The sequence below is a fragment of the Lagenorhynchus albirostris genome, chromosome 20 (assembly GCF_949774975.1).
Source record: "Lagenorhynchus albirostris chromosome 20, mLagAlb1.1, whole genome shotgun sequence".
In the NCBI taxonomy this organism is placed as follows: Eukaryota; Metazoa; Chordata; class Mammalia; order Artiodactyla; family Delphinidae; genus Lagenorhynchus; species Lagenorhynchus albirostris.
The window spans coordinates 8665212-8690234 of NC_083114.1; the positions used below are offsets into that span (position 1 = coordinate 8665212).

General features: G+C 52.9%; 1 protein-coding gene across 1 annotated transcript; it reads left to right on the top strand.

Annotated features, from left to right (window-relative positions):
• The first annotated feature begins 228 nt into the window (after nt 1-228).
• Nucleotides 229-20488, top strand: LOC132511475 (hydroperoxide isomerase ALOXE3-like). The gene is given in 20 exon segments (XM_060134654.1): nt 229-461; nt 1111-1251; nt 1858-2070; nt 3140-3217; nt 3762-3774; nt 3776-3885; nt 4187-4312; nt 6890-6993; nt 7531-7703; nt 8428-8500; nt 8503-8564; nt 8693-8896; nt 8990-9039; nt 9041-9074; nt 9478-9647; nt 10203-10324; nt 14935-15035; nt 15608-15778; nt 20292-20442; nt 20445-20488. Coding segments are annotated over 20 exon segments (2373 nt in total).
• The last annotated feature ends 4535 nt before the right edge of the window (nt 20489-25023 follow it).

Sequence of the window (25023 nt, forward strand, 5' to 3'; positions counted from 1 at the left end):
TCCTATGCACGCGCGCAGGAGACTACAGAACGCACCTCGAGGAAGCCGGTGAAGCTAATAGCGGATGATTGCGCTTTATCGGACCCCCCTCCGTACAGCGGCCGCACCTGTTAGGACGCTGGGGGCTGGAGCGCCGCGGAGGCTAGGTGGGTGCGGTGTCGGTATCGGCAGCACGGGGGCGCTGCCGGCCGCGGGCTTCCCTCGAGGAGAGGTTTCCTCCCAGTCCGGATGACCGAGACCCCAGGCACCCCACGCACCTGGGCTCTCCCGCCTACCGCCCCAAGGCCAAGGGCGGCCCGGAGCGGAAAGAAGGCCACATGGGGCCTTCAGATGCTGTGCGCCCGGAGACCACTTCGGTCCCCAGACCGGCCCTATTCCAAGCGAGAGACTGAGATCGGGCGTGCCAAGGACCGGGGACACAAGAGGGCCGGGCTTGGGGGTGGTGGTGCCGAGTTTAGGAGGTGACAGGAGGGCTGTTTCTGACCCCTGTGCAGTGTGCAGAGATGCGTGTCCGACTCGCGTGTGGCTGTAGTCACGTGTGATTTACGGCTCACTTGTGTATAGTGATTCACATGGATGATTCACAAGTAGGAATGCGGGTGCCCTGTGGCCAGTTCTGGCTGAGAGAGAGGATGAAAGAGTCTTGGGGGAAGTTGGGGAGTGGGTGGACAAGGGCCCCAGGGCATCAGTCGGCCCCTGACCAGGAGCAGATCAGTGTCCCAGTCATACAGGCGTCACCTAATCCCTGTCTCCCTCTCGGCATCTGGTCCTTCCCTTCCCAGTGGGACCCGGGCTCCTGACAATCATCTGGGTGAACCCGGTCCTGCCAGTCAGAGGGACCGGCTGTGCCAGATGCAAACAAACAACTATCAGGGCGAAAGGCTGTGGGCGGGAAGAGGGAGCCCTCAGCTAGCAGCAACAGAGAGCTTCTGGAGCCAGCGAGCCAGCGAGTGAGCCCTAGAGCATCCCAGAGACAGCTGGACTTTTCCTCAAAGGCCTATCCTGACCCCCAGGCTCTGACACAGCGGCTCAGCAGCCCAGCCATGCCTGGCCTGCGGCTCACCTCCTCCAGGCCGGCTGCCAGGGGCATCCTTCCTTCCCTCCCATCAGGGCCGTGTACCGCGTGTGTGTGGGCACTGCTCCCTACCTGATGGCCGGCACACTGGACAACATTTTTGTCACACTGGTGGGCACATGTGGTGAGAGCCCCAAGCGGCGGCTGGATCGCATGGGCAGTGGCTTCGCCCCTGGAGAGAGGGAGGAGCCACCCCGAGGAGCAGAGCGGACAGGGGACCCTGAAGGAGGAGAGGGTCTTTCCTCCAGAGCTCATCAAATCCTGCAGAACTCAGGATGCCGGTCCTGACCTCATCACTACCCCTATTCTGGTCTTGTCTTTTCTGGGGATGATAAACCCTATCCAGGCAGGGCTGTGGAGAAGGAGCCCTGGGCAGTGGCTCCGGAGAATTCCACTGGCTTCCTAGCTCCTCCTTCAGTAACTGAAGGTGGGCTTTGGGGAAGGCGCTTGCCCTCTTTGAGCCTGGGTTTCATCCTCTCTGGAAGGGGTCCACTTGCCTCTGCCAGGCCCCAGGATTGTTTGCTGCTGGCCTACATAAGGTGAGGGCTCCAGGGAGGCTAGGGAGATCCAGAATCCACTCTGCTCACACAGGACTCCTGCAGCGCCGTGGCTGCTACTGCCTGGATGAAGGATGCCTTTTTCTAATTCATGCAAAGGCACCACATGGGTTACGGTCAGCTCGGGTTTATATGTCAGACTAGGTGTCGGTGTAGTCGCACTTTTCAAGGTGCAAGGATGACGTTGGCAGTTCCTTGCCTCTCAACTGCTTGCTCTCTTGCCCCCCAGGTGCAGAAGTACAAGGTACGCTGCTCAGAGGAGCTGGGTGAGCTCTTGCTGCTGCGGCTCCACAAGGAGCGCTACGCTTTCTTCCCCAAGGACTCCTGGTACTGCAGCCGTATCTGCATCACTACCCCTGGTGGTACTCTTTGCCACTTTCCCTGCTATCAGTGGATTGAGGGCTACTGCACCATAGAGCTTCGACAAGGAACAGGCGGGCCAGAGGCAGGGGCTGGCCTGGGCTGCAGAAGACATCTGCTGGGATCAGGGGGAGCTCTCACAAGAGCCCAGGGTGTAGGGAATAGGGCTGGAATTAGGGTAACTGGAACTCAGGGCTCCCAAGTAGGTGCTTTCTGAAAATATAAGCCTCTAACGCCCTGAAATGCAGGGGCTTTCTGGGCAGTATTTACCCACCACCCCCCAGACACACAGAGACTAGGCACACACACACTTACATACACTCACACCACTCAGAAACACACACACAAACACACAGATATGTGTGCTCACCACTGACACCCTCTGCCCTTCCCCAGAGCCAATTCCTCTGAGAGGAATTAACCTGCAAGCTGAGTTACTGAATTTCAACAGGGGGAGAAGCCCTGAATGTTTAGAGAATTTAGCTGGAGAGGCCTTGGCCACTACCACTGGCTTTTCTGGTATGGATGAAGTCCCTGTGAGGGGCTGTTCAGATTCTTTCTTGAATTTGGGGGACGTTTCAAGGTTGCTGGGCTGAAGGTCCTTCAGCCCCTGGACCCCCATATCTCCTGAGCAGCTCTCTCATCTGCAGAGGCAAGACTAAGGCGAGTCCGAGCGTGGAGATGAGTCTTAGGCATGAGAGATGATGTTCTAGGTTAAGGTGAAGCGAGTGAACATCACCCTTGCTAGTACTGTAAGTTACTCATAGACTTCACTCTGAATCCCCATCTGTCATCACAGCACATCCACCCATCACTTCACAAAATATACTCGTTCATCAGTCCTTTGTCAAGTGCATATTATATGCACGGTGCCAGGCACCATGCTGGATGCTGGGAATACACAAAATGAATACGACGTGTCTTCTGCCCCCAAGGAGCCAAACATGCAAACAACTAGGAAGATTGTTCTAATCTGGGGGTGAGGTTGTCCTGAATCCCTTCTACTGATGAATGCACAAAGAATGTGGGACATCCGTGTCACTGAGGGATGGGGTTCAAGGGTTGGGGGGTTCAGGACAGGCATGCTGGAGGAGGTGTCATTTGACAAGAGACTTACCAATGAGTAATTTTCATTTCTCACGGCAAGAACTATTTGTCAGGCCTCCCTTCCCCTCCTTCTGGATCACAGGAAATGGGAACTCCAGGCCCGACAGGAATGCTACCGGTGAGGGTGGCCTAATTTGACCTCTTTGCTATCTTAATCTGACCTCATCCTTAATCAGACTGGTACTAACTCTAAACTCAATTCCAACTTTGGCGGCCCAGCTCTGATCACGACCCTCATTTAAACCTAACCTTAATCTAATATTGACCCTGAGCCCAGACCCAAAATGCCAGTACTGACAATTGTCCCAACAACATCAATGAACCCACACTCAACCCCAGCTGTCCTGATGTGACCCAGATACCAGACATGACCCTAGGATTGACCAACTTCAGCCCATCCTCAGCCTCACCCCCAAACCAGCCATGATCTTGATCTCAACACAAACCCAACTCTAAACCAGTGTGGACATTCATGTCATCCTCAAATGATACCCTGATCTGAAGCTTAGTGCCTTCAGGAAAAAAAAAAAACAACTTTAATTCTTTGTCATCTACCCAGAAAATGGGTGGTTTCTGGGAGTTTTAAAGTCATATCTTTGAAAGCTAAGGTTCCTGTTTACCCTAAGCTTCACTTGCCACCTCTGACCTCTTTCCCCTGGAAGCTGGAAAGTCTACGCCTGCCCCTGGCTTCCCGGGCATTGTAGACGTCGGCAGCTTTGAGGAGGTGGAGTCAGATAAGAAATTTGCTTTGATCAAGAGGGTGCCTTGTGCAGACCAGGGCGACAGGTGAGGGTGAACTGAGATTTGGGGAAGAAGCTGGAGGGGAGTGAAGGGTCTGTTGTGAGGACTGGGTGGGCGGCCTGGAAAGCAGCATCGGTGACAAACGCAGTTTAATTCAAGTGTCTGGAGAAGAATGGGTGGGGATGGTCCCTGGGGTCTGGCAGAGAGGAGGGGAGAGGGCAGGGGAGGAGCCTGGAGTGAGGGGAGGCCTGGGGATTCTGGGGGAGGAGAGAGGAGAGGAATTAAGGGGAGTGGGCTGCAGGTCCCTCTGACTGGTTTCTGTCTTTCTGCTCCCTCCACTCCCCAGCAGTGGGAATAGGTACCTGCCTGGCTTTCCCATGAAAACTGACATCCCGTCCTTGCTGTCCATGGAACCCAATATTCGCTACTCGGCCACCAAGACAAGCTCGCTGCTCTTCAACGCCATCCCTGCGTGAGGCCACTGCCCTCTCCGCACTCCTGCTCACTCTTCCTTCAGCCTCTGTCCCTTTGATGCACATCCATGTCTCTGCCCCCAGTCTCCCATCTCCCTGTCTCCAGTCTCCCCTCTCCTTGTCCCCAGTCTCCCCTCTCCCTGTCCCACCACCCCGTCTCCGCTCTCTCTTTAAGCAACTCCATTCTCTAGCTCCCCATCACCACCTCTTTGCTCTTAATTATCCCTTCTCTTTCCATTCCTCAAATCAATAGAATTAATTGAGCACCTACTCAGAGCAGAGCATGGTCCCAGGCACTGTTGGTGGGACCATGTTGAGTAGGACCAGAGAGGCCCAGCCCTTAAGATTTAAGGAGGTGGTCAGGTCACCTCAGGTTCAATTTCCAGACCAAAACTTTCTAGCTTTATGACCTTGATTTTCACTTAGCCTCTAAACCGTTTTCTCATTTGTAAAATGAAAATAATATTCATATCTACCTCACAGGTGTGGGGGAGACTTTAATGTGCTAACATCCAGCACAAAATAATCGCTCAATAGAGGTTACTGAGTAGTATTAGGATAGAGTTTTGGCCAGGAGGAACTCACAGTCTCCCTCGGGAGACGTGCAGCACAGTTAATCAGCAATCGGAGGGGTCACAAGCAGCTCAAGTCTGAGGCTGTGAGCGTGATGTGGCTGGAGGGGGTACAGCTGACATCTAGTGCACAGAGGAGGCGGGTCAGCGGGGCTCAGGAGGTGGTTGCTGGGGAGACACGTGAGATTGAAGCTTTGGGCGGGGGGCGGGGGGCGGGAGGATCAGTGAGGGGAGAGCGGGTGGGCTCTGGGCAGACCCAGGTCAGTATGGCAGGAGGAGTGCAGGGCTCGGCCATCTGCGCAGGGGCTGCATTAGGAGGCCCAGAGGAGGCCAGGGCGAGGAGCCGGATCCTCGTGTTCTGGGCTTTGGTGCCGGAACGGTTCTTCTGGAGAAGCACTAGTGGGAGGGGATGCAGAGGTGAGGCGGAGTGTGGAGCTTGAGTGTGTCCACAGTGGATTGGGGTGCACAGGCAGACACGGGGGCTCAGGCTTCAGGACGAAGACCCGCTGAGAGGCCCTGGCAGGGCTAAGGGACCAGGGGAGCATCCCGGAAGGTAGAGTCACCTGAGTTGGTCCCCGGATGGATATGCGGGTCTAGGCAAGGGAGGGCCCAGGAGACCACGTGGACAGCCTGTGTGAGGCTCAGAGAAGGGCCCATGGGAAGAGGAGCTGGCGTTTGGCAGCCATGTGGTCATTTACAGAGGGATGGGAGTCACTGGGTTTTAGTGTGAGGTGACTGCAGGGTGTCCTGAAGGACATGTGTGGCAGGCCTTGGAAAAGGAAGGCCTGTTCTTTCTTCTCTCTTGCCTCCTCAGCCTCTGCTTTAATGACCAAGCTCCCATCCAGTTTTTCCCATCCCCAGGTCCTGAGTGGGCAGGCGCTCAGCGAAGACCCATGGAAGGAGGAGTGAGCGACTTAATGAGCACGTAGGAAGCTGCCCTTGGGCTTGTCAGGTTACTAAGGCCCCTGCGCCCTCTCCAGGTGCCCACACTCTTCATGGCACATCAGCATCCTTCCACAGCCTACCTTACTGACCAACTGCCATAACCTCCTAACCTATGTTCCATTCCCTTCCACTTGACTTGGCCTAGCTAGTGAGCAATTATTACGAACTGGGTATGTCAGGCATACACAGCCCAGTCCTGGCCCTAAGGAGCCCACAGTATACTAGGAGCTGATTTGAGTACACTGTAGGATAATAAAGGGAGTGATGTACTTAAGGGTTTACGATGGAACGAAGGAAGTCATGGGTACTTTGTGAAAGACACACACAAGGCGTGTGTTTGGGGGGGCCATCAGGCCATGCTTCATGAAGGACTTTGCATCTAAGATGCACACAGAAGAACAGATAGGTTTGATACTAGGTGGAGATGTAGCAGAAGGTTTTCTAGAAGAGGCACAGCTTGAACAAAGCCCTGGACAGGGGAAAAAGCTGACTTCATTTCAAGCATTTTTTTCTGATTATAAAATAGTACATGCTCATTGTAAAATAATTAAAACAGTACCGACATCCACAAAGTGAAAAGTGCCGGCCCGTAGGTTGGCAAGCCCACTTTTACTGGTTCAGTGTACAAAGTACATCTCTGGCTATGTTTAGCAAGAAGGCTGTGACTGGATTGGTTAGTGCAAAGGGTGGGAGAAAAAGCTAGAAAGGTTGTAGAAATCAGCTGGTGGGGAGCTTCCTAGGCAGCCTGAGCAGTTGGGGCTTTGTCATGTGGGTGGAGGGGGACCAGGGAAGGTCTGTGACAAGCTGAGAGCTTGGAGAAAGCAGGACGAAACACCAACGAGGAGACTTGTCTGCACCCTGCACGCCACCTTTGCACACACATGTGGAGTCACCCCTACAAGGCCTCAAGTAGCCTCTAGACTTTTCTCCCATGTGGACTGTTAGGTACCTCTTCTCTGGGCGCTGACCTCGTCAGATCCCTCCAGGCCTCTAGGCTGGGGGTACAGTGCAGTTGGCAGCCCCTAGCCCCCCTGCCCACCCCCACTTCCCCTCCCACAGGTCCCTGGGCATGAAGGTTCTGGGTCTGCTGGACCGTAAGGGCTCCTGGAGGAAGCTGGATGACATCCGGAATATCATGTGTTGCCACAAGACCTTCACCTCAGGTGTGCAGAGCCAGGCAGAGATGTCCATCCTCCACCCTACCCCATACTCAGACCCCTCCGCCCCATCCTGGGAAAGGGCCTTCTTCTGGCCCTCTCAGGGGGACTGCTGGATCCCAGAGGGAGGGGCTCCTGGCTTCACTGGTGGCAATCTCCCAGATTTCCCTCAGGAACCAATCTCTCCTCCCTCTGGGAGGGGACAAGAATAAGTGAGTGGGGACAGAGAGAGGGTCACGGGTCACTTAGGAGTCCTGATCCTGATCAGATGCACTTGCCTCTCTTCCCCTACCCCTGCCACCAAGAGTTCTGGGCTTTGGGGCCAGACTTTGGTTCAAATTCCTGCTCTGCCACCCAACTGAGCAAGTCACTCTACCTCTTGGAATTTCGGTGTCCAGTGTTAAACTGAAGATATAATTATACCTACTCTCAAAGGATTGTTGGAAGGAAAGGCTAAACCACGGTGATGAGCAAAGGGCTGGGTTGAGCATGATCTAGTGAAGCAGTTTCCAGCTCAACTGGCCCCCCTCTGTTGTCCCCTAGAGTACGTCACTGAGCACTGATATGAAGACCACTTCTTCAGATACCAGTACCTGAACGGTGTCAATCCTGTCATGCTCCACTGCCTCTCCAGCTTGCCCAGCAAGCTGCCTGTCACCAGTGACATGGTGGCCCCCTCGCTGGGACCAGGCACCTGCCCGCAGACAGAGCTAGAGGTGGATGAGTTGTCAGTAGGGAGAAGGGATGGGTATGGAGGGTAAGGGTGGGATGGCTGCATCCAGCCTGCAGGCCTCGTCCCCCAGCCCTGCGCCTTTAAGTAGAGCAGATATGGGTGAGAGCCAGATGGGGCTCAGGCTTGAGGCGTGAGATGGGGCCTGCTGAAGTGGTATGAGTGAGCATGACAGCCTGGAGGAGGAGGCCCTGTCCCTGTTCTGGGGCCTCCAAGATCCCAGGTGCTGAGGCCTGAAGAAGGCTGTTTTAGGACAGGCCAAAGGCAGCACCACTAGAGGAGCAAGAATGATCCTTGAGAACTAGAAACTCCGAGGGTGTGGGAGGAGATGACGGCCCAGTCAAGCCCTCAGGCATCCTCCAGGAGGCTGGAGATGGGGTTGGTGGATTCCCCTCGTGTGTTGATTTTGCTGATACTGGATATAATGAAGTCATCTCACTTGAGAGAATAGGAAGGACCAGGTATGGGGAAAGGGGGAGAGGATGCCGGCTTGTCCAAGCTGCTGGGAAGCCAGGTGAGAGGCTGCACAACGAAGGACTCAGCTGGACCTCATTCCGGACATTTTGGGAAGGGTGGGGTACCCAACACTAGCCTTTAGTGCAGGCACCAATAATTACTGAGACCCAGGCTGGAGTGGGAGCGGCCAGAGAACGGAGGGAAGCAGAGCGCGGGTGGGGAGAGCACTCTAAGGCTCCGTGCAACTTCCCCAGAGGGGGCACATCTTCCTAGCGGACTACTGGATCCCGGCAGAGGTCCCCATCCACTGCATAAACGGCCGCCCGCAGCCTCCCCACTCTGCCTGTTGTGGCTCAACCCCCAGGGGGCGCTGGTGCCCTTGGCCATCCAGGTGAGCCTGGGGCCGGGCTCTGGGGGGTTGCGGGGAGGGGGGGGGCGCGCAGCGAGGCTGCGGGGGCGGGGCCTCAAGGGGCACACTAGCAGTCTAGAGTCTCAGCCCCTTATTATTCCTGGACGCAGCTCAGCCAGACCTCCGGGCCAGGCAGCCCCATTTTTCTGCCCACTGACTCCGACTGGGACTGGCTGCTGGCCAAGACGTGGGTGCGCAACTCGGAGTTCCTGGTGCACGAGAACAACACGCACTTTTTGTGCACGCATTTGCTGTGCGAGGCCTTCGCCGTGGCCACGCTGCGTCAGCTACCGCGCTGCCACCCCATCTACAAGGTCTGGGTGACCCCCGGGCGGGGCCAGAGGGAGCGGGGCCGGGGCGGCCTTCTCCCCTGACCTTCGGCTCCTGTGATCTCAACCCGCTCGCAGCTCCTGCTTCCGCACACTCGCTACACGCTGCAGGTGAACACCGTCGCACGCCACGCTGCTCAAACCAGAGGGCCTTGTGGACAAGGTGCGGCCTCCCGGCTCCCCGCCCGCCCGCCCCTTCCAAGGGGCTCCTTCCCGAGGGCACCTTGCCCCGCCCACAAACCCTGTCTCCCTCCCTTCGATCCCACCCACCGGCCCCACCTCCTCGGGCTCCTAGAGTTGGACGAGGCACCCCGGCCTGAGCCCCGGCCTGCCCGGCCTTCAGTTATTCTTCTAGTTCCCACGTACCTAAGGATTACCGCCTACGCACGTAGTAAGGCCGCAACCTGCGCAGCCCATGTCGTGCTCTCATGGGTGTTTGATCCTTGGTCTTGGACTGCTCGATTAACTAAAAAATGCCCTCTGCTGAGTCACTAGACCAATCTCATCCCCAGGCACTGGGGTGGGGCATGGGCCGGTCCGGGAGCCCAGCTGTGTTCTGTCCTCAGGTCACGTCCATCGGGAGGCAAGTCCTCCTCTACCTCATGAGCACCGATCTGGCCCACTTTACCTACAGCAATTTCTGCCTTCCAGACAGCCTGCGAGCCCGCGGCATCCTGGATACCCCCAACTACCATCACCGAGACGACGGCCTGAAGGTCTGGGCGGCCATTGAGAGGTGTGGGCCCGGGACCTGCAGTCAATCTGGCCCAGGGGCAGGGTGGACCCGTGTGCTCGTGCAGGCTGGGGCGCTTGATGCTGGGGGTTTCAGGTGTCCTCAGGCCCAGCGTGGGGCACCTCAAGGGTGAGAGTTGCGGTTGGGGTTCCTTATGAAATGGCAGGTAGCCATGGGCTGAGGAGGGGCTGGGCTGTGTGTGAATGAGCAGAGGACCGGAAGGACGGGCCGTCCAGAGGAGTCAGGGCAGCAGCAACAGCTAGGTGTGGGCTGGGGCCTTTAGGTGGGCAGGTCTTCCCTTCTCCTGGGTGCTGAGTGGCGAGGGGACACAGCATGTCAGGCTCTCCTCGGTGGCCTCTCTGGAGTGGGGGTGAGACTTGAGGCAAGCCTGGGCACTGGGGTTCCAACTGAATCTGGGGGTCCCCACTGAACCCCCATGGACTCTCAGTGGAATCTGGGCAGCTGGCTCTCCCTGGCCTGAACAGCACTGGGCCTTGGTTTTCAGGCGAGGCCGGAGCCCAAGGTCACTGCCGTAGCAGGGACATCTCTTTCCTACAGTTTTGTCTCAGAAATCATGGCCTACTATTACCCCAGTGATGCATCTGTGCAGCAGGATTCGGAGCTGCAGGCCTGGGTTGGAGAGATCTCTGCTCAGGAGTTCCTGGGCCAGGAAAGCTCAGGTATCCCCTCCCCATCCTCCAAACCCACCGTCCCCCTTGGCCCTACCATGACCGAGTTCTTATTCATTGACAAGCCTTGGAAGTACATGCTGTTGTTAGCCCTACCAGGCAGATAAGGAACAGGCACAGAAGGCTGCACAGGTAGTAAGTGGCAGAGGCAGGATCCAGAGCCAGCGCCCAACATCTCCAAAGCCCTTGCTTTCAGCCACTACGTGGTGCCTGTCTGGTCCCTGCTCGACCTTTACCACCCATTCACCTCCACTTGCTGAGGTCTGAGGATGAGTCACATCATGTGGTAGGAGCCATCTCCAGCTGCAAGTACTAAGGACTCTGGACTCCTCTCTCATACCCTCTTACGCCCGTCCTGCCGGGTGGCCCCTCCAGCCACCAACCTCTCTCACTTTTGGCTTCATGGAGTAGCTTGGTACTGCTGTTGCCTGATTCCTCCTTATTTACACCTGTCACTGGCCCCTAACTCTCCCCTCTCTTCTGACACTGCCAGAGTGGCCTCTGAGACCCACCAACACCAGTGGCCCCCTCTCAGGCCTCCTTTGCTTAGTCCTCCCTTCCTTAAAGTCTTCCCTTTGCTCCACGGAGGACGTGTCCTTCAGAACCTCCCACTTCTTTCAGGCCTTCTGCCGCCTCCCCATCCCAGCCCTGGCCGGAGGGTGGAAGACTGTCACTGCCTGGGATGTCTTCTCTTGGCAGGGATGTGACTTTTAGCTGACTTAGCACTTTTGATGGCCACCCAGAGGAATTCCCGTCGGGGGAGACCCAGGAAGGAGGCGTGGTCTCAGGTCACCAGGAAACAGAATGAACGGCTGGTGTAGCCCTACCTGTAATGGGCTCCAAAGGTTTTTTTGTGTTTTTTGTTTTGGCCACTCTGCAGCCTGTGGGGATCTTAGCTCCCCGACCAGGGATTAAACCTGCACTCCCTGCATTGGAAGAACAGAGTCTTAACCACTGGACCATCAGGGAAGTCCCGGCTGTTTTTTTTTTTTAAACAAAATTTTGAACATACAGAAAAGTATAGGATATGATGTAATGAACACCCATTTACCCACCACCTAGACACAGTTCCTAACATCTTGCCATATTTGATTAAGCTGTTGCTTTTGCTTATTGCTGAAGTCTTTTAAGGTAAATTACATACATTTCATATTTTACCCCTAATTGCTATGCATCTCAAAAAAAACCCCCAAACAAACCCACGATGCCGCTTTTCTACACAACCGCAGTGCTGCCATCATATTTAACAAAATTGACAATAATCTCCAACATCACCCTCTTACCAGTCCATATTCAAATTTCCTCACTTGTCCCATTCTCCCTCAGCTGATCCTGCTGATTCTGGAGCCAGTCAAGGACCACATGACACCTTTGTTTGTTTTGACTCTAAAGCCTCTCTCACTTTAGCACAGGCCCCTCCACCCTTTCTGAAATCACATGACATATCACAAGGGCTACTGAAAAGCTAGGACTAGTTGTTCTGCAGAATGTCTCACCTTCCAAATTTATCTAATTGCTTCCTCATGATGTCATTCCTCTACCCTCTGCGTATTTTGTCAACCGGAAGCAATACCTAAAGGTTAAATGTTTTGGGCAAGAGTATTTCTCCAGTGATGCTGTGTTCTCTGCATCGCATCATATTGGGAGGCATGTGACGTCAGGCTGTCTCACTATGAGTGATGCCAAGTGTGACTTCTGGGTTAAGGTGGTGACAGCCAGGTCTCTTGTGGATCTTTTAAAGGGAAGCCCCTCCCTGTGCTTTGCACCCCTACTATTAATCAGGGGCGTCCTGATCCTGACTGCTTCTCCTCCAGGGACAGCTATTTTTCTCTTTGGGGTTATCTGTTTCCTATTCAAGACCCAGAGCGGGATCAACTCTCTGATCTTTCTTTATTCAACTTGTCTCTGATTTAATACATCAGGACATCCTTCAGATAGACAAACATCTCTTCCAAACAGCCCAAAGTAATTCTAGACTCATGTTTTAAGGTAAAACACATTCATTCATTAACCTCAGTCAGCATGCCTCTTGCTTCCATATTTCAAAGGGAAAAAACAAACAATATGCACTACAGAAAAATGCCCGTAGACGGTCTGTCTTTGCTTTTTTATTCTAGCCACCACGAACAGAACATTCAGAAAATTCCCACACACTCCCAGGCAGACAGACACCTGGTCCTTCCTCCAAGCCTCTCTGCTCTGTTGCATCAGCCTCTTTCCTGTCATCCTGACTCCAAACCCTGGAGCCATCTTGACTCATGTTCCCCGATGTCTTCCTCTCTCCCTACATCCAGTAGGGTGGCTAATCCTATTGTCCCCATCATTTTCTACTGTCACCGTCCGAGTCCCAGTCCTCTCACTACTCGTGCGTTGTGGCAGCCGCCTCTCAACCCGTCCCACCCCTCCCAGCCTCTCGCTGCTCGCCTGCCAATTCAATTACTGGGGCCACTGCCCCAGTAATCCTCTGAAACACTGCCCAGAAACTACCCTGCCTGGCACACTGCTGCAGCCTCACCTCCAATTAAGTCTGCTCCTTTTCCCTCACGTTGTTTATGCCTCCGTGCCTTCCCACTCTGGCTTCCTACCCTCTCACGCTTTCACTTCATTCAACCAGTAAAATTTATTAAGTACTGTTAATATTTATTAAGTATTGTTCGAGGTGCTGGGGTTCAGCAGTGAACATGACAGACAAAAATCCTGGCCTTCATGAAGCTTAACATTCTTGTGGGGAGATACAGATAATAAACTAGCAAATATGTCAGGTGGTTATGAATACTAAGGAGAACAAAAGAGCATCAGGGGATATAGTGGGTCGAGGTAGGGGGGATTATTTCAGGTAGGTGGTCAGGGAAGGCCTCTCTGAGGAGGTGATTCTTTTTAAAAATAAATTTATATATTTATTTATTTTTGGCTGTGTTGGTTCTTTGTTGCTGCTCACAGGCTTTCTCTAGTTGCAGAGAGCACGGGGCTCTAGGTGTGTGGGCTTCAGTAGTTGTGGCACGTGGGCTCAGTAGTTGTGGCTCGCAGGCTCTAGAGCACAGGCTCAGTAGTTGTGGCATATGGGTTTACTTGCTCTGCAGCATATGGGATCTTCCCCAACCAAGGCTCGAACCCATGTTCCCTGCATTGGCAGGCGGATTCTTACCCACTGCGCCACCAGGGAAGTCTCTGAGGAGGTGATGTTTGACAGAGATGTGAAGGAAGGGAGAGAGCTAGTTCTGTGGATAACCGGGGCAAGAGTGTACAGGCAGAGATGGAGTCAGTGCAAAGGCCCTGAGGTGGGAGTGTGCTGGTGGGTTTGAGGAATCAGAAGACCCATGTGGCTGAGTAGAGTCAGAGGGAGAAAAGTAGGGAAGGAAATTAAGTTGGAGAAGGAATGAGAGCCAGATCAAGCAGGGCCATGGCGAGGCAAGTGAGGTGGGAAGCCCTTAGTGGGCTTTAGCTAGGGGTGACCTAATTGGATTTATGATTCTAAAGGATCACTCACTCCAGCTGTCACGTTAAGAACAGGCTATCAGGGGCAAAGGCGGAAGCAGTCAGATTCATCCAGGAGCGAGATGCTGGAGACAGGGTGGCATGGAGACTGGAGGTGATGGGACGAGATTGGTTTCTGCAAGAATTTGCTGACTTGTGCGGTATGAGATAAAGAGAGGAGCCAGCGCACGGATTTTGGCGGGAGCACCTGGACAGAGAGCACCGAAGTGGGACCACTGGTGGGGGAGGGGGAGATGGGTTTGGGGAGCGTGCGGGGTAGGGAGTTAAGCATTAGGCTTGGCAGGTGTCAAGTCTGAGATGCCTCATAGACACTCAGGCAGAGGTATCAGGTAGTAGCTGACACCCACTGCTGAGTCCAGAGTTCAGTGGCCAGGAGGAGGAGAGATGTGAATTTGGGAATCCTCAGCCAGTGGGAGGTGCTTCAAGCCACAGTCTTGAATGAGACCACTAAGGTACAGAGAAAAAAGGACCAAGGGCTGAGCTTGAAAATGCCTTCCTCTGTCTTCTTTTCTCCATTCAAAGCTCACCCATTCTTCTACCCAGGGAGGCCCTTCTCTTCCTCCAGGAAAGTCACCCCTAACCACGCCAGCCCCAGTGCCGAGCCTGCCCTGCCTGCCCTCTCCTCAAAGAGCCAAGCCCTGGCCTTAAAGCTTCCCTCTGCTTCTACCACTGCAAGCTTATAAGTAGCACCCTCTCTGGCCATCTGTCTCTGCCACTAAACCCAGCAGTGGAGGATCTGCTCCTGAGCGCTCAGACAAATCGTGGTGAGCTGGGCAGAATTAAGTCATTAAGCACTACTATGGGCGGCAGAAAGAAGTGCCTTGGTGTTCAAGGAGGGGCAGCTTGGCTGTCACGCTGAATCCACTGGGCTCTTCGGTTGTGAGCTCTGCCAACTGGGCATTTTCTGGTCCCGTCCCAGTACCCCCTTCAGAGACCACACCTTGGTGAAGACCATCCCTAACCTCAGCCCAACCCTAATCCTTGTCTAAAGACAGTGGTGGCCACATGTTCAGTACGCACGGCTCACTCTCTGCCTGCGGTGAACCCCAGCCCTGGGGAATCTGGTCCCCTCCATCTGCACCCTCTTCCCTTCCTCCCACACGCAGGCTTCCCATGCAGGCTGTGCACCCCGGGAGAGCTGGTGAAGCTCCTCACTGCAGTCATCTTCAACTGCTCCGCCCAGCACGCCGCCGTCAACAGTGGGCAGGTGAGGCTGCGGAGGGCGGGCCTGGGGGGCACTGGGTCACGCGACATTAGGCCCAGCAATGGACATGAGGCCAGAGTTCGGGTTGAGAGCATGGGAGGGTCGGAGCTGTGATGGGTTTATGAATAGGGCTGGGCACTGGGGCTGGATGATGACTGGAGTGGAGCTGGGTCCAAGCTTGTAATGGTGACTCGAGTTGGGTTGTGGAGGGAGTGGAACTTAGGGGCTGCTGTCTCGGATGGGCCGCGGCCAAGTGGAGTAGCAGCCTGCTCTGTGTGTGGGGCCAATGCAAGACCCGTTTCTCGGGTGACCTCTACTCTGGGTCTTCCTCCCTCCTAGGTGACTCACTCCACCCAGTCCTGGAACATTGGGTGGGGAGTGACAAGGGGTGACCCAGGCTCCTGCCACCCTTCTGGAACTTTCAACCTTATACCCCTCCCTCTCTTCCCTCTCCATGACCCCCTTATTTCCCAACTGCAAAATCTGGGGTGGCACGTGCAGGAACAGGGATGTTGAGGAGGGAGAGGGTCCTCTTCCTCTGGCCAACCAACTCCACTGGGGTGGGGTCTCCACAGCATGACTTTGGGGCCTGGATGCCCAGTGCCCCATAATTCATGAGGCAGCCCCCACCGCAGACCAAGGGGACCACCACCCTGAAAAGTTACCTAGACACCCTCCCGGAAGTGAACACCACCTGTAGCAACATTCTCCTCTTCTGGTTGGCCAGCCAAGAGCCCAAGGATCAGGTGTGTTGGGGGGTGTCTAGGGGTGGGGGGAGTCTGCAGGGCCTGGGCAGTGGAGGTGGTGGCAGCTCTCCCAGGGAGTTTGGGAGCCGATAGCTGGCATTTATGCTCACTGCTGAGCTGCCTTGGGTTCTTCAGTTTCTTCAGGAAATGACAGTTGGTCCCCAAAGACATACACCGAAGCAAATACCAGTTTAGTGGCCGGCGCACAACTTCCATCTAATTCACCAGTTTACCAATCTATCCACCTATCCATCCGTCTATCCAACCACTTACTCGTCCGTCAACCACTCATCCATTCACCCAGATATCCAGCGCACATCTGCTGGATCCCTCCCATGTGTCAACGCAGTGCTGGGCGCCAGGCTCATAAAGCTGGGTGAGAACGTCCTGCCTTCAAGAATCCTGTGGCCAGGTTGAGGAGACACACAGGAAAATGGAGAAGGGCACCACCGTCTTGTAGGAATTATTCATGAACTCCTCCATTCAATCAGGACTTCCTGAGAACCTGCAATGTGCCAGACACTGGTGGGCAGTTATGAACCTTGATGTCATAAGCTTACAGTCTAGTGACAGAGGTGAGAATGGGGCCCCAGACTTGGGAACCTGACCAAGTCTGGGCGAACCTGGGACAGCTTCTTGGAGGAAGTGACATCTCAGATGAAACCTCTGGGATAGGGAGGGGTTTGGCAGACAAAAGAGGGGCAGGATTAGTTTCTAGGCAGAGGGAAGGACTCTACCAAGTGAAGCCAAGTGAAGGTGAGAGTCTGTCGGTGGGTTTGCAGGACCATAAACGGCTCAGTGTGGGTGCGGTATTTGTTCACAGGACAGAGGGGAACCATTGAAGAGTTTAAGCCTGGGGGTGACGTGGCTGAATTTGTGTTTTAGCGAGGGTGCTTCTGTGGCTGTGCGGATGGATGGGAGCGGCAATTCTGGAGGCAGGAAGGACGGCAAGGAGGCTGTGAGTTAGGCTGGGCCAGGGGAGCAGCCCTTTAATCACCAATTACTATCACCTCCATTTACACACCACGTTACCAGTCATGTCTCTGCCCTCCAGGTCGTGTCCCCAAGCTTTCTGACATTACGTGATATCCTCATCTCTCCCGCTTGCCTCCATTTGGCACAGAGGGTTTATCTCTCTAACAAGTTTTAACTTATCTCATGCCCGGGAATGCAGGAACTTGTCCCTGGAGGCTGCTTCTCTCTGGTCCCACCTCCCAAGGATCTGGAGACACCCATTTCTGTCCTTATAAAGGAAAAGCTCTCTCTGCTTTTTGTCTACTCACAGAACACTCTGTGGGTACTCTCGATACTCTCAACTCGATTCTTCCAGCCAGAAAATGTGTGTGAGTGCTTCCCACCACCCCAAGCAGTTCTCCGAAACCAGCTGGGTGTCCCATGACTTAACTCGGTTCTGACACTGTCCACCTGGAGATAGTGTCAGATCCCACAGGTCAAGGGCTCAGTCCCACAAGACTGCTCCTCCACTCCACCACCCTCACCCCCTTCAGGTGCCAATCGCAAGTCCAGCTTGTCATCTGAGCTTCTGACCAACCAGCTATAAGAGGTTTCTATGACCCCCTCCTCAGTTTTGATCATTTGCCAGAACAGCTCACAGAACTCAAGCCAAGTTTACTGACTAGATGACGGGCTTATGCTAAAAGGATACAACTCAGGAACAGCCCGATGGAGGAGCTTCACAGAGCGCGGTGCTGGGGAAGAGGCGCGGAGCTCCCCTGCCCTCTCTGGGTCCACCACCCTCCCAGCACATCCACGTGTGCAGCAACCTGAAAGCTCTCCAAACTTGTACGTGAGGGATTTTTATGGAGGCAGCCTTACCTAGGCATGATTGATTAAATTATTGGCCATTGGGGATTCATTCAACCTTCAGTCCCTCTCCTCTCCCCTGAGGCTGCAAGGGTGAAACGAAGTTCTCACCCTCTAATCACAAGGTTGATTCTCCCGGCAACCGGCCACCCCAGGGGCTTTCCAGAAGTCACCTCATTAACATAAGCTCCGGTGGGGTTGAAAAGGGCTTATTATGAATAACAAAAGACACCTTTAACATTCCATCACTTAATGAAATTATAAGGGTTTTAAGAGCTCTGTGCTAGGCACGGGAAGACCAAATATACATTTCTTATTATAAATCACAAGTCACAGTACAGAGAGAAGGGTATACAAGATGATGAGAGTGGAGAGTTCCCTTTCTCATAAGCCAGTGGGAAGTTCAACCCAGAAAGTTCTAACAACAACAACAACAATAATAATAGCACCTATCACTTTCTGAGGATCTACCATGCCTCCGTCATTAAATCAGGTATCTTGTGTACACTATTTCAAAACACAAAATAAATAAGTAGCTATATTTAAAATGCTTAAGACAGTGACTGGCATATAAGCGTTCCATAAATGGCAGCTCCATTTTACAGGGGAGAAAACTGAGATTCAAAGGCACCAAGCAGTCTGTCCAAGGTCACAGCTAGTAAGTAGGCTTTGAACCCAGTCTATCATATTTCTGTGTTCTGCTTTATCAGTAGTGACACTATAGTTTTGGAAATTAGATGTCAATCTGGTAAGTAAGACGTAAAGCTGATTCTTTGAAAAGACCGATAAAATAAAGAAACCAGAAACAATTCAAATCAAGAAAAAAAAAAACCCATAAATGTACAACATCAGGAATGTAAAAGGCATATAGCCACATACTCGAGAAGACTGAAAAAATTTAAAAAAAATTAAAAAGGAGAAGAAAATACTTAGTTTTATGCAAATAAATTTGGAAACCTAAATGAAATAAGTGATTTTTTTAAGAAAACCTAAAAAACAAAAAAACCAGAAGAGGTGAAAACCATACATAAATGAAAAAGGTTGTGAAAGATCTGATCCCTCTCCTTGTAAATGGACATTCTATTAAACCTTCAAAGAACAAATAATTCCTAAATCATTCAAACTGCTTGAAAGTGCAGAAAAAAGTAGAAGCTTCCCAAATCATTTTACTGGGAACCCTGATACCAGCACCTGGCAAAGGCAGTGCTCCTGAGAAGTGAGTCTCAGGTAGAGGGTTCTAGTCCCAGATCCACATTTCCCACCTATGTGACCTTGGATATGTAATCGGGCTCTCTAAGCCTCAGTTTCTTTATCTGTAAAGTGGGAATGATAAGAGTACCTGTCTTATAGAATTGTTGTGCCGTTGTGATGGTCCATGTAAAGCCCTTGCAACATCACCTGTAATTAAGAAAATAAAATTACAAACTCATTCCACTTAGCTACAACAATCTTAAAAATATATCAGTAGTCCGTGAAGGCCAACAGTAAATAGTAAAACAATAATACATCATGATGAAATCTAGTTTAATTTAGGAATGAAAGGTTGGTTCAACCTTATGCAACCTAACAATACACTTCCTTACATCAATAAAGAAACACCATATAATCATCTCAGTATACGCTGAAAAAACGTTTGATAAATGAGAACAGCCATTACTAGTAAAAACTCAGTATAAGATGAAACTTCCGGGACTTCTCTGGTGGTCCAGTGGTTAGGACTTTGCCTTCCACTGCAGGGGGTGCGGGTTCGATCCCTGGTAGGGGAGCTGGGATCCCACATGCCTCGCCGCCAAAAAAAAACCCAAAAGCGTAAAGTAGAAGCAATATTGTACCAAATTCAATGGAGACTTTGAAAATGGTCCATATCAAAAAAAAAAAAATCCTAAAAAAGATGAAACTCCCTTATGGAGTTTTGATAAAATATATTTCGGAAAACATTGTCCTCATGGTGAAACAATAGAGGTCGTTAAAGTCAGGGACAAGAAAACAAGGCTGTGATTTAACAGTGTTTTGGGAGGCTTCACTGGCGCAATAAAACAAGACAAAGAATATTTTAAACAACAGGATTGTTGGCAACAGTTGTATTGTATGAGCAGTGTGTGCTGGTTCGGAGACTGGCCCCAGGAACCGTGATGGCGAACTGGTTGTGCATTGCGGTCAAGCCCAGAGGGGCAGTTCTGCTCCGCCACAGGATGGCACTGACTGAAGTTCACTGCGCTGTTTCTTGACTGTGATTGGCTACGCTGTAAAGCACGAGTGTATGGTGATGCTGCTCATGCTGGCAACATTGGTTGACTGGGAGATGCCTCAGACCTGGTTGTCTTCAGGGGTTTCCATCTGTGAAACTGTGAGGTAACAGGTGTATCCTTGGGCATAATTGCTCGGGCGTGTTTACGTTTGATTTCAGGTGTGTTCTGAATGTGGTTGTATTTAGTTCATAGAGCAGTGGCCCAGGGACAGAAAGGGACCTTTTTAGGGCCCCGTGGGCTGCGGGTGTCCAGGCTGCTCTGCGCAGGTCGCTGGAGTGGTGGTTTGGAGGTTTGAAGGGTTTGCGTTGACAGTAGCCGTGGCTGCGTCACGCCCGCCTTTACAAGCCACTTTGACTGTATTTGCTGGCAAATGTGGTCCTTCATTATTCTCCATCCCGTCCTGAACATCATCCTGACCCCGCACCTGATTTTTCTCCCAGCGGCCCCTGGACACCTACCCGGACGAGCACTTCACCGAGGAAAGGCCTCTGCAGAGCACCGCCATCTTCCAGCCCACCGCCATCTTCCAGAGCCGCCTGGCTCAGATCTCGCGAGACATCCGGGAGCGGAGCGGGGGCCTGGAGCTGCCCTATACTACCTGGACCCTCCCCTCATCGAGAACAGCGTCTCCATTTAACCCCTTCCTCTTAGCACCCGGAAAGCCCAAGCGTGAGGAGGCCCAGCTTCTCAGGGTCCTCAGGGCTCTCCCGTCTTCCCTGTTCTCGGTCAGCGTGAACTTTCTCTGCACGTGGGGACCTTTTCCACCCACGGCGGCTCTAGCATCACATGAACTGGGCCCTGAGCTGCCAGTACAGCGGTGTCCAGGGTGAGAAACCGCTGGCTAAAGTCAAATGCACAACAGGCCCTTCAAAAGGAAGGAACCCCAACACCCCTTGCCCTACTTTGGGCAGGCTCCTGTGAAAGCCTAGCCTACTCCCGCCTTCTGTGAAAACTCTTCCTCCTCCCATTGGGCCCAGGTTGGGACTCTGAGGGCGCCTTCCCAGTCCTCCCCATTCCAAAACTCCTTCTCCTACTTTGCCTCTTTGTTTCCACTTTCCTCCCATCCTAGGACCAACCCAATGCAACTTCCTTCTTTGGAAGAGCCTGGAAACTGGCCAAGGAAGGATGTGTGCCCTGGATCTGTCATGTGGTCCACTTTGACCCCAGCATCTTTAGGGAGAGGGTTACAATTAGAGCCCAGCTTACCTGTACCTCTAGCTGTAGTTCTCAGGGCCAGGCTCCCTGGCTTGTGTGTGTGTGTGTGTGCGTGTGTGTGTGGAGTCTCTCCCCAGCTCTTTCCTATCCCCACTATCATTCCCCACCATTTTTGTCCTTGAGCCCAGTAAGTTCAATAAAAATCAATATACTTGGCTCCCATTTCATTTTTGTTTTTGTTCCTGTGTGCGTGTAGGTGGATGGGGAACCAGGGGATTAGAGAAAGAAAGAGCAGCAATGAATCCCTGGATCACCTGCTCTGGAGACAGGAAGCCTCCCAGCTCAACCCACCACCTAGCCAGGTCCTACATTCCTTCACCTCCCAGAGTGTGTTATCCATCAGAAGGTGAAGGGATATCCAGACTCAAGGGGCCGATACAAAAAAGTGGGTATTTTGCAAAGCCTGAGAATTCAGCTTCTGGGTGTGGGAGTTGTTAGCATTGCCACTGAGATCTGGTTCCTCTTCTGGACACATGGAGGATTCAACCTCTGGCTCTCTTGTGCATGGGTGGAGTCATGGATGAGTTTTGGCCAACAAGCTATGAGCAGAAGTGATGTGGTCATCTCCAGGCTGGAGCATTTAACTGCTGGCATGAGCCCACCAGAGTTCTCTGCTCTCTACCTCTCTGTTCTAGAAGCATGTGATGAGATGTTGCTTCCATCAGCTTCTGTCTCTGAGGGACTAGAGCAGAGCCCCATGATGACCTGAGCTGGGCATGGAGCTGAGTGAGAAATGAACTTTTGCTGGGTTAAGCCATTGAGATTTTGAGATTATTTGTTGTTGCAGCATAATCTAACCCACCCTGACTGAAACAGATGGTAATCTGGGGGGTCTAATGTTCTCCCTTCCAGCCCTGTAGCCCTTAAAAATTGAGATTTGTGCAGCCCTCAAGCCAGTCATCCACATCTTTCTCCACAGCCACCCAACCTTCCCATTTTCCTGCTTCCCTAGACTTCAGATCTAGCCCCCCTTACCTATTCTGCCTCCGGAGTCAAATTTTGTACCCGACCAAACCCTGGTCACAGTGTCTTTGGGGAGTGGACGTGGGGCAGACTTTGGCTCTGCCAAAGATCGGATTTTCACTTCCTGAACATGTGATACTGCGAGAATAGGATCCCCATGGCATTGTGCATGAAGAGGCGTGTTTGGGGATGTCTCACCTGCAGATTCCAACCTAAGAATTTAGCCAAAATCACCAGTTTCTGCTCGCCTTTGAACAAAATCAAGGAATAAGACATACCCAACGGCGCCCCCTTGTGGCTAGAATAACTATAGCAGAGGCTGGATGTGCCATCCCCGTAAACCTGGGCCTTGACTTAGAACAGCAGGACCGGGATACGCTGGAAGGATGTCAGGGCACAGTCAGGCAGCTTGTCTTTCCAAGAGGACGGACACTCCTTGGCCTGCACCAAAGTTAGCATTAGAAGACATGCCTCGTCTGCAAATGTCCCAGAGCCAGAGAGGGTGGAACCAGGGGGGATCACCGGAATCTGTTTCCCCAGAAAGCCAGCTTGGAGGGAGATTTACTGGGGAGACACACCTGGCCACACGTAGGATCCTCCGTGGGCTCTGGAAGCCTCTGGGGACAGGATGTGGGGAGGGGGCCCATGTAAAGCTCCAGCCTTGTCAGACAGGTGGCGTCCCTCAGCTTGCACCCTGGACCCCCTCTGTGCTTTTCCGTAAGTCTGGAGGGCAGCTGGTATGGTGTAAAGAGAAGATACCAGCCCTCTTTCCGAGTCCCTCAGCCTCAGTGGCCCAGATTTTTCAGATAAATGGGAGGAACGTGAAGACCGGGAAAGTCCCTTCCAGCACTGACGTTCTGGGGTCTGCTTGCCTCATGGCTCCTGTCTCCCTAGACAGTATGTGGAGGACGCGGCTGTCAATTCCCCTGGCATGACCCCTACTTCAACTGGCTTATGGGGGCAGACAAAAAACACATAAACAAACACATAAACAAATACATCCTTTCAGATGGTTGCAAGTGCAGTCAGGAGATGAAACCAGGTGGTGTGTTAGCATGACCTGGGTGGGGGGGAGCATTAGATGTGGTGATCAGGGAAGGTCACTCTGAGGAGGTGACAGCTGAGTTGAGACTGGGGGGAAATGTGTTACAAACAAGGACAGGGCAAGTGCAAGGGCCCTGAAGGGTGTGCGTTCAAGGCCCGAGTGGCTGCAATAGGTGACCCAGGGGTGGATGGAAGCTGAGTCATGCACGATCCTATAGTCCACAGTTGAGTCCTTGGATTTGACTCTAAGGGAAACACGGTTTTAAGCTCTGGCTTACAGTAGGGGAGTGACCCAATCTGATTGTTTTCCCTCTGTCTTGGGGGGCGGGGGACTCCAGGGGTTGCTCCCCTGCCTTGCAGAGCTCTGGGTGGGGCAAGGTGGGGGTGGGGTGGGTGCCCCAGCAGTGAGGGCTCAGCTTCCTGTGTGGGTGGCTCATTGTGAGCCAACCCAGCGAGCTCACATCCTTCCCTGGGGCCTCTCCTGCTCTCCGGGTCCACCCCTGGTCAAGGAGAACCAGTTCTTCAGCCCAATGAGCACCTACCCAGAGTCACACATCCACATTTTGGTTGTAACTGGGGAGCGCTCCATCTACATCCTCGTGCCTAATCCCATCCATGTCCCCGGCCACATCCACGTCCCCACCATCCCCATCTCCATCTGTTTCCCTTGGGGACCTAATTTCCGCTCCAGACTTGAGCCCTGATCAAACCTGGAGCCACCACTCCTACTGTTTTTGGGACAGAGGGGTTGGCTGGGGGACACCTATTGAGAATGGATTGTGATTTGGAAAATGGCGCCCAAACTCTTCTACACCATCAGCTCCCTCCCCTGTTTCTTCCAAATCCCCTCCCACAATCCCCTCCAGGCTGACTGTGTGCCCCTGCCTCCTTCCCACCCCCACAGAGTGATGCTACTGCTGGATTAGAAGGTTAAGGCTGGGCCTCTCACCCCTGCTCCTCCAGGACCCAGCATCCCAGAGGGGCCTGGAAGTGCAGTTTCCCAAACCTCTGAGCCTCAATTCCCCCCTCCACTGGCCCTGCTCCTTACAGAGCCTTAGCAGCCCCCTGGGGGCACAGTCTCAAGAGAAGGGCAGTGGCTAGAAGGCAGGAGGCTGGGTAAATTTTCATCTTAAGATGCAAATTTGAATCATCAAGTTCCTCGCATCACACAAGGGTCATCAGGGTGGCTGAGCAGAGCCCAGGAGGGCAGGCCTGACCGGCCTGACAGCCCGTGAGAGTACTGTGACCAGGCAAATGAGACAGCTCTGCCAGTCACAAGCATGTGCATGACCTTCATCCCCAGCCTCTTCTCTGTCCTGCCTCCATCCCCTTAAGGCATTCCCCGCCCTCACATCACTTCCTACCCCTCATCTCATCCTTACTGAATATTCATCCTAATTCCAATCCCATCATTGATTCAGTTCCCAACCCTGATCTTGTCCTCATCACTAACCCGTGTTTCGAGAATCTCCCAGTTACCAGGTACTGTGCCTGGAGGTGGGGAGAAAACCAAACCAAATTACAGACAGTCTAATCTAGTGGAAAAGAAAGATATCCATCCATCTACAGTGCTCTGGGAGCCATTAAGAGTTAAACCTGGTCTTTCTTGATGAAGCAATTATCAAGCTAAGATCTGAAGGAAGAGGAAACATTAACCAGGTCTAAGAGGTGGAGAGGGAATAGTATGTGCAAAGGCCCTGTGGTTGGAAGGAGTCGACCACACTTTATACCTTTACTCAAAAGTCCCCTTCTAAAGAGCTCTTGCCTGGCTACTCTATATCTAAATTTGCTCCCCTATACTTTATACAGTAAGTCCCCTACATACTAATGAGTTGTGTTCTGAGAGCACGTTCATAAGTCCAATTTGTTCCTAATTCCAGCAAATTTAGCCTAGGTACCCAACTAACACAACTGGCTGTACAGTACTGTACTGTAATAGGTTTATAATAT